Below are 8,915 nucleotides of genomic sequence, written 5' to 3'. Positions count from 1 at the left end.
CGTCAGGACGGTGGGGTTGGGGGTGAGCCCTCATGTGGCTTCTAAGTCCAAAGCTTGATGCACACACAGCCATCTGGTCAAAAGTCAACGTAATTTGACAAGTCACGACGTACTTGGGCGGACTACGACGTACTTTGATTCAAACACCTGGCTTCTTAGCTTCCCAAAGTACGTCGTAGTTGCTAACGATCTATACATCTGACTCAATTACAGCGTTACGTTTCCCACGTCAGTTCTTTAACTTTGACATTTAGGCTCAAATGATGTGAAGAGACGGGTTTACCGGTTAGACAGCATTAACAGACAGGGTGTTACAAGGACAGACCTGCACTTCAAAATGTTGTCGCAACTTTTGTCTTGTGAGGACATGTTTACTGTACAGATATTAGGTTAAGGAGTGAGGCTGCCTTTTGCCGCTGTGAACAAGGTTTGTAAAGCTACGTATACATGTCTAGTTAGTACGACACGTAGACACGTAGTTATCATTCTAGAAAGCATGTACTGATATCTCCTGATATTATGTTTAAAGCCACCAAATCCTTACCCTCAGGGAATTCTTCTGGTCTTCAAAATGGCGATACGCTCAAAAGTTACTAACATTTTGTTCTCGGTGAAGTGTATTTGAGCTATGTCGTTGTTCGTCCAAGTACGATGTGCCTTGTCAAATTACGTCGTAGTTGGCTGAAGTATGTATTTTTTTTAGTTTTGACCGAAGTAAAAAAAAAAAAAAACATAGACGCCCGGCCGGGTCTACATCCCTGACGGGCACCGGCACAACTGGGACCTAAGCTTTAGACTGCAGGGAGAAGGTAAATTCAGATACATGTACTATATCTATTCATAACTGTACATTCGTGTAATGCTGCTCAAATGTTCCAGGAGGAGCCATGGGGATGCACATGAGAATCCTCTTGGCGTTGGTGATCGCGGCGGCCGTTCTCTCGGCCGGCGATGGGCAGGACGGACATGGGGGTGGGGGGCACGGCGGGTACGGTTATCCGGGTGAAATCGGGTCTGAGAACGGCCGGGCGACTCGTGACCTGGGTGACGCAACACAAGGAGGCCGTGATGAGACGGAGGACGGTCGCGGGGTTCGTGAGATCGTTGGTGAAGCCGCAGATGTAGCGAGCTGGGCAGGATACGGCCGTGGAGGACGCGGAGTTCGCGACCTCGGTGACGGCGAGGGCGCCAGGCGCCCCTGGGGAAGAATTCGTGACGTTCGTGACGCCACACAAGTGCCAGGCGGCGGTGGAGGCGGCGGTAGAGGCGGCGGTGGAGACGGCGGTGGAGACGGCCGTGTCGGAGGCCGTCGAGGCCGTATCGGATTCGGCCGTGTAGACAGCCGTGGTCGTGGATTCGGCCATGGAGGCGTCCCACGTCGGGGAAACAGACGCTGGATTGTTGTGGATGAGACGGAGAGAGGACGCGGGGTTCGCGACGTCGGCGACGCCGCAGAAGTCGAAGGTGAGCGTGACGAAACTCTCCGTCGTCGTGTAATTTATGACGCCAATTCAGCTGGTGTATATTGCACATGGCCAGCTCATCATGTATCTACACATGAATATCTCTTCCCCCTATCTGTCTCTCTCTGTTGTAACATTTGGTCTTAGTGGTAGGACTTGGGCATTTATCTATACGTCAGTATGACGCGTCTATGCTCTCATGCACAGTCTCTCTCTCTCTCTCTCTCTCTCATCAATCGCTCCCTCTCTCTCCTCCTATCTGTCTCTTCCCTTTTGCATCTTTTTCTCTCCCCTTTTCTAGCGTTCTTCCCTCTGTCTATCTTGTGTTCCTATGAATTCAGTTTGTTGGTTTGTAATTTTGCGCATAAAAAACAATATCAATATAGTAAGGAGAAGTAAAGAAAAGTGCCGGAGGAGGGCAGAAGCCTGCATGGTTTTTACAAGCCCCCCTTCACTAAGTAAGCTAATACTAATCAAAATACAAGATTCCATTGTCATTTGTTGTTCCTTGTCTGAGCACAGGCGGCAGGTCAACGAGGGATCTGGACGCGGCCGAACCACCACCTCCTCCAAGTAGTGGCGGTCGCGGACGTCGCGAGTCCATGGCGCAACCGCCTCGCCGTCGCGGAGGTCGCTCGGCTGCCGACGCCGACGCAGAGAAGCGTATCCCGAGGGATTTGCCGCCACCACCACCACCTCCGCCTGGTAGCGGCAGTCGCGGGCGTCGCAACTCCATGGCGGAACCACAACCGCCCCACCGACGTGGAGGTCGCTCGTCTCCCGACACCGTCGTAGCGGAGCGTAACCAGCGGGAGTTGCAACCCCCACAACCTCCACCCAGTAGCGGCGGTCGCGGACGTCGCGAGTCCATGGCGGAACCGCCACCGCAGGGTTGATACGTTTCCTTGGGATGTGGCCGCGTGAGTTTGAGTTTATTGAGTTTATTGTGATACCCTTTAGCTCATTGAGCTAATCTTCCAGGGCTCATTAGAAAACACACACAGTATATACATTGTACAAGTGGATGGACAGATAACATACACTCAAAACAGATACAAATACATATATGTACATAAAGTCAAGAAGTCATGAGGTCAGAGGGTTATATACAATAAAACCATTATGATCTGTAGAAATTGTCTATCATCTTCTTTATCAATCTTGTATCGGAGACGCGTCAGATCCTTACTAGTACGTCTCTTTTTTGGTGATGAGTAAACCGAGTTATTTTTGTGCTGCTACATATAATTCATTGTTATATGATAAATATATAGATAGATAGATATAGATTCATTGATAGATATAGATATATAAATGTGTCTATTTCATCGCAGAAAAAGTGGAGACCATGCGCCAGCCGAGCAGCTTTCGGGAATGAAAAATATGTTGTAATAGACACCAAACTGCACAAGATTTTTCAGTGGTGTATATATGTAAACTTATGGAATTTATGTCCCATACATGTATAACTTAGGGGATATTTCATCGCTAACATACAGACCACAAATCATGACGAAGTGCACTTCATCTTCTGTTGTATTTGAAGTACAAACAGGACAGATTCTTTGCTCCAGATGATTGCGGTTATATCTGACAACTTCTTTTCTTTTTATACAGAAATCGTTGGCATGATCTTTTTGGGCACCGACCGCTTGACGATCAAAAGACGCCACCTAGCGACGATCATGGGAATTGAGCTTTATGCGATACACTGCTTTCAATATATTCACGGTTGATTAAAATTCTAGTATAAGCACAACATAGACAGTACTTACTGAAGGTATGAAACGCAAACATATGTTTCTGTCAGGTCTCTCTTTACATTATAGATATACATATATTAGAAAAGAATTTAAGATACGAAAGAAATAGAGAAACATTGCTGGCATTTAAATCGCCATATAATGTTCTTCAAATAACAAGAATGGAATGAGCGCTTGAAAGCAAGAACAAGGATGACCAAACTTATAATAATCATTGCCGCTGCTGAAAGGGTAAATAAAACCTCTCGAAGAGTCAAGCTGAATCTTGTGTTGTTTTTGTTTGTTTCTCATTATGACAATGGCCGAGCAAAGTCCAGATACAGAGCTGTATACATGTAGAACTTACGAAAGTCGCCGTACTTTTGTCGCGTCAATTAAGATTTCTTCCTATCTTTAGAGTCTCTAAAGAAATTAGAGTTATCATGTTTCTTCTTGTTTATACTGCATACCCGGTAACAAAACGCCAGATGGCGTAACATACCAGGTTTTTACTGAACAGTACTAGAAGCTGTATATCTGTACAAATTTACCTGATCTACTCACGCCTGGGTACACCCTTTCTCTTTTCCATAAGTTAACGTCCTCGAGGTGTGGTTGTTCTCAAACACGGGACCTCCATTTGACGTCCTATCTGAGGGACGACCCTAGCCAAAGCTAGGTACTCATTTTCACCTGAGTCGGATAAAGAAATGTCAGAAATTGGTGTTAAGTGCCTTTCCCAAAGGCACAACACTAGAAGCTGTCAGGGATTCGAACTCAGTACCTCCAGGTTCTGATGAGTCAATAACCTCAACCTCAAGGCTACTGTAATCAATTTATCTGATTGGCAAGTTTATTTTATCAACGTTGCGACAGGATTTAGACGTTACTGTTGCAGAACGTAATTGACAGATCTTTATTTTGTAAACTTACTGTACTGCTTTTGTTATTTTCATAGCAGCTTTCTTTTATAATATAAATCATTCATATTAGGTTAGACAATGTCATGGAGTAAGTCATACACTTGAAAAATAATCCAATCGTTAAAGGTTTGATGTCTGATTCGGCCCTTTACACATCTTATTTTGAATACCAAACCAGTGATCCACGTTGCAAATCCTGCTACATCGTACAAAATACACCTTTGCATATCGATAAGCAAACACATTGATTTGCAATAAAGATTATTATTTAGAATTTAAAATTGATTTTACACAGCGTATCGATCAGTGTACAAAATACAGTGCTGAAAATTTCGTTCTGCAAGAACAAAGTTTAAAAACCGCCCTGTTATACTACTAGACAGATTGATTAGAGCTTTATAATGACTCTTGCAATGTTTCTACGTTTCATAAGCGCATATAGTAATGATAATAATGATGTGAAGATGATGAAAAGCTATATGGCATACATTGAACATGCGGGCCTCTGAAGTCTATGTTGATCCACGACCATTCAGTTAAAGTCCGCTAGATGTCTCGTATGTACGTAGGGCCCGTTTCAGTAGCCTTGGGCCACATAACGTTGTGAAATAACTACAGCAGGGGATAGTCCACTGGTAGTGATGTGTGTTCAACTTCCATATTCTTTCCTGAATGTTGAGTGCTAAGCAAAGAAAGCAGTATGCACCAATTCAAAATTCTTTGGTATGACTCGGCCGGGAATTGAACTCACGAACTACAGAATGCAAGGCAAACACATTACACACTCGGTCATTGCACTGGTTCAGCCACGATCGTCATGATCAAAGTAAACAATTCACACGTGCTAGAAGCAAGACGAGTGAGGATATTGATATTAAGTGCCTTTAATTTACCAATGAAAGAGCACAGCATTAAGACCTACCTAGGATTCGAACCCATAACCTTAAGACTGCAGAGTTGCAGACGTCGAAATTCTTAACCGGTAATAACCAACAAGACCGGACATCAACCTTTATACGTGGCCTTGTACATGTACAACGCTGTTGGAATATCGCTCCGTTGCGCACCTATCAGGTGGTTGTGTGTTGTTGTGTACACATTGTGTCGCAGTGCCGTATATCCTGCTGTCTTGTGGATACATATCTCATACTTCTGATCAACACACTACCGACTACAGACGTCCCACCACACACTGTAAAGTTGTTTTATCAGCCCTACTGGGAACGTTTTTCGACGGATTGGTAAGTTGTTTTGGCTTTATGAATAAGTTTCATTTAGAAATAAGGATATCTCTTGAATTTGTAGTTAGTATATAGTAGGTGAACAAGGGCAGTCACTCAAGTATCCCGTTTAATTTTCATTATTTAAGTGTGTCGAAGTTTGCTGATTGTTCAGTGTGCATATGCCAGTGTCATTGTCCTTCTGAAGCATTGGGTTGTTTAAAGCTCCCTTTCCACTAGACGGCGCTCTCACTGCCACTTCAATAAAATATGTGTAATCTTTGACTTCATACTGGGCATATCATACAAAATGTAAAAGTTTTACTGAGAGGACAGCGAAATCCGTTTCTTTTTCTATTCCATTCATTGAGCGATCTATCAAATTTTATGTCGCAGAGAGTGCGGGGCGAGAGCGCCGTCCTTGTGGAAAGGGGGTATTACCAGTTCCACTTGTGCCACTTTTTAAAGCAGGTACTGTTCATTAAAGCTAAGGGCGCAACCCGCCGTACGTGCAATTTGTCCGTACGTTTTTTGGAGGCCACGTCCGCCACGTATTTCTGAAAACGTTCAGACTGTACAGGGCAGGCGCGTCACCCGTACTGGCACGTACGGGGGGCGAATCCGCAGCCCGATGGCAGATAAAGTTTTGCCTGCACGTAAAGTTCTACGGCGTGTCTGCGCGCTCAAAAATCCGTCGGATTCCCTACGAGTTCGTACGGAGGCGGTACTTACCACTTACGGATCCCAAAAGATTGCCCACAAGTTGGCGCGTACGGCGGGTTATGCCCTTCGCTTAACCAGTTCCACTTATGCCACTTTTAAGGCACGTACTGTTCATTAATTATTAAATGCTGCTCATCTCCTACAGACAGAGCCATGGGGATGCACGTGAGAATCCTCCTGGTGTTGGTGATCGCGGCGGCCGTTCTCTCGGACAGCGCCGACGCCAGCAGAAACAGGCGTATACGTATTAAGCGCGAGGCCCCTCCGCGTGGGCAGAAGAGCAGCCGTGAGGTTCGTGACCTCGGTGACGCCGCAGAAGTAGGAGGCGGAAAAACCCGAGGGGTTCTTGAAGATGCGTCGGAGAATGGCCGAGGGGTTTGCGAGCTCGGTGACGCAACAGAGGAAGGCCGTGGGGGCGGGAAAAGACGCGGGGTTCTTGAAGAAGATGCGTCGGAGAAGGGCCGTGGGGTTCGCGAGCTCGGTGACGCAGCTCAGGGAGGCCGTAGGCCCGGGGGCGGCAAAACACGGCGTCGGGGGGTTGTTGGGGATGAGACGGAGAAGGGCCGAGGGGCTCGCGACCTCGGCGACGGCGAAGGCGCCCAACTACCCCCCTGGGAGGGAGTTCGTGACGGTGCGCAACTTGGAGGCGGCGGTGGACGTAGACGTGGCCGTGGTGTGTATTACTTATGTCCATCTGTTTGTACACGGATCTCTCTCTCTCTGTGTCTCTGTGTCTGTCTCTGTCTCTGTCTGTCTGTGTCTCTCTCTGTCTCTCTCTCTCTGCGTAGACGTGGCCGTGGAGTACATTACATATGCCCATCAATCTGTACACGGATCTCTCTCTCTTCCCCTCTCTCCCTCTCATTCTCTCTTTCTCTCTATCTCTACCCCCTATTTTCCTATTCCTGTTCCTCTCTCTCTTACTCTCTGCTTTCTCTAATATCTGCTCTGCTCTACCTCTTTTCCTTTGCCTTTCTCTCCCTTCTCATACCTCTTTCTCCCTCTCTCTCCCTTCACCCTTTCCCTTTCTCCCTCTTGTTGCTATCTCAACAACAACAAACCGGATCCTGGAAATATGCACACTGAAATATTTCCATTTTCATATCTTTTCAGACACGCGATCTGCGTCGGACTCAGGGTCGAACTCAGACTCCCAATGAGGTACTTGACTCGAGTCATGGGTTACGTGAGCTGGACGTCGGATCGATGTTCGAGTCTTTCCCAAAAACGGTCGTTGCCATTTGAAACGGTCATCACCAAATCGCGGACCGCTTGATAACATATCTGAGCGTTTTATAACCTTTGGGGGTGCTGACAAGAAGCAAAAACGTATGCAAAGGAATAGTCTTTGTAGCACAAACTCTGCTGTCTGGGGCTGTAACTCTCTCCTCCCTGTATAGGAGGCTGGGTGTGGCGAGGAGGACTGCTATAAGCGAGGTTTAATCAGACTAGTAAAGCGATGTTTCAAATGCAAGAAACAGTGTCATGATAGATGGTAAAAAAATACAGAAACAAAGTCACATCCCTAGTCCCTAACCAACTACACCACGAAACATCACTCTGTGTACAGAATGTGCTAAAATACCTTATAAGTGACGGAGCATGCTGATACGCGACTGTTAACGAGACAGAACAAGGATTTGGATCTGTTACCGCTTCATTGAGCTCTAATATTAACTGGTAGATATTGTGAAATATCACCTGGGATATCTAGCTGTAATGTTATCAACTGAGAAGTTTCATTGCTGGATCATGAAAGAGAAATAAACTGTGAAGCATGATTGTTGGTGCTGTATTTTTTGGTTGTCCATCCACCTACAGAAAGATAATGTGATATCAAGAGTACCAGGTTAATTGACGTATGTTGTAGATAATTTTGTGTCAGTTTGTGTGCTGTTGTTTTCGGCCCGGATAATTTTTCTATTAAGAAGAACGTTAGAAAATTCTTTCATTTAATTTTTTACCCTCCCTCTCACTCCGCATTATGGTAATGTTTTTCCACTTACGTTTTGTCTACTAAAATGTCCTCAATAGCCAAAGTTCGTAATCTTCTAAAGACATAAAGAAATCAAAAATGTAGCTCTAATTGATAGAAAGTAATACCGATTTATCTCGATAATTCCTCTTAACTCGTGCACGTAGTTATGCTCAACACGTATTTCCCGACCTTGGATTATTTCCTACAAATCGTGGGCCATTTCTTACTGCGTTTGAAGACTAAAGCAGCTGGTCTGTGAGGTTTGAGATGTAAAGAAAAGATCCAGACGATCACCCTTTTCCTATGTTTGGCACACGTGGTGTCTTACGTGCAGACTTCAAAGCGCTAACCCTGGTCTGCCATTATACTTCACACGGTTGTAAAATCCCGTTGAACCACAATCAAAAACACTTTCCCGCCTTTGTTTTATAAAACAGCCTTTTGAAAGACACTTTACCCGACCTCCAAACGAGAAGAAAGTGTCGAGATGAATATGGTTGTAGAAGCCAATTCTGTACTATTTTTTATTTATGTTTTATTGATTAATTATGGTTTAATAATGATACTTGAAGCTGATGACATAGACATCATTCTATCAAGACAAAGGCAAACTGCCCGAATTTGAGAAACTCACACACCAACGAGAGAGAGCATTTATCAGATTAATTGTGTTGTTAGCTGTGCAGTACTAGTCAAAAATGGTTGCCAAATTTTTACTGACGAAATTATTCTATGTTGTGAACCACAGAAATGACAGTAAAACTAAAGGTAAAACTAAAGAACCATGGAATAAGATGTACATGTTGAATGGCCTGCCACATTCATGTGTGGGTCTTAAACTATTGTCTACATGTCTCATATACATG

General features: G+C 44.9%; 2 protein-coding genes across 3 annotated transcripts; both read left to right on the top strand.

Annotated features, from left to right (window-relative positions):
* The first annotated feature begins 884 nt into the window (after positions 1–884).
* On the top strand, positions 885–3,489 carry LOC118424737 (acanthoscurrin-1-like). Of its 2 annotated transcripts, XM_035833466.1 has the most exons (4): positions 885–1,464; positions 1,986–2,093; positions 2,232–2,383; positions 3,081–3,489. In XM_035833466.1, exons 1-3 carry the CDS (start codon positions 888–890, stop codon positions 2,357–2,359), a joined length of 813 nt encoding a protein of 270 aa, XP_035689359.1. In that variant the 5' UTR covers positions 885–887; the 3' UTR covers positions 2,360–2,383; positions 3,081–3,489. The 2 variants fall into 2 exon arrangements, with proteins under 2 accessions (XP_035689359.1, XP_035689358.1); XM_035833465.1 differs by having other exon boundaries at positions 1,986–2,383.
* Positions 3,490–5,158: 1,669 nt separating this feature from the next.
* Positions 5,159–7,231, top strand: LOC118424974 (HIRA-interacting protein 3-like). The gene is made up of 3 exons (XM_035833785.1): positions 5,159–5,369; positions 6,217–6,729; positions 7,185–7,231. Exons 2-3 carry the CDS (start codon positions 6,225–6,227, stop codon positions 7,229–7,231), a joined length of 552 nt encoding a protein of 183 aa, XP_035689678.1. The 5' UTR covers positions 5,159–5,369; positions 6,217–6,224.
* The last annotated feature ends 1,684 nt before the right edge of the window (positions 7,232–8,915 follow it).

The sequence above is a fragment of the Branchiostoma floridae genome, chromosome 10 (genome assembly GCF_000003815.2).
Source record: "Branchiostoma floridae strain S238N-H82 chromosome 10, Bfl_VNyyK, whole genome shotgun sequence".
Lineage (NCBI taxonomy): Eukaryota > Metazoa > Chordata > Leptocardii > Amphioxiformes > Branchiostomatidae > Branchiostoma > Branchiostoma floridae.
The sequence above is the reverse complement of the archived record's forward strand: the minus strand, read 5'-3'. Positions and strand labels throughout refer to the sequence as shown.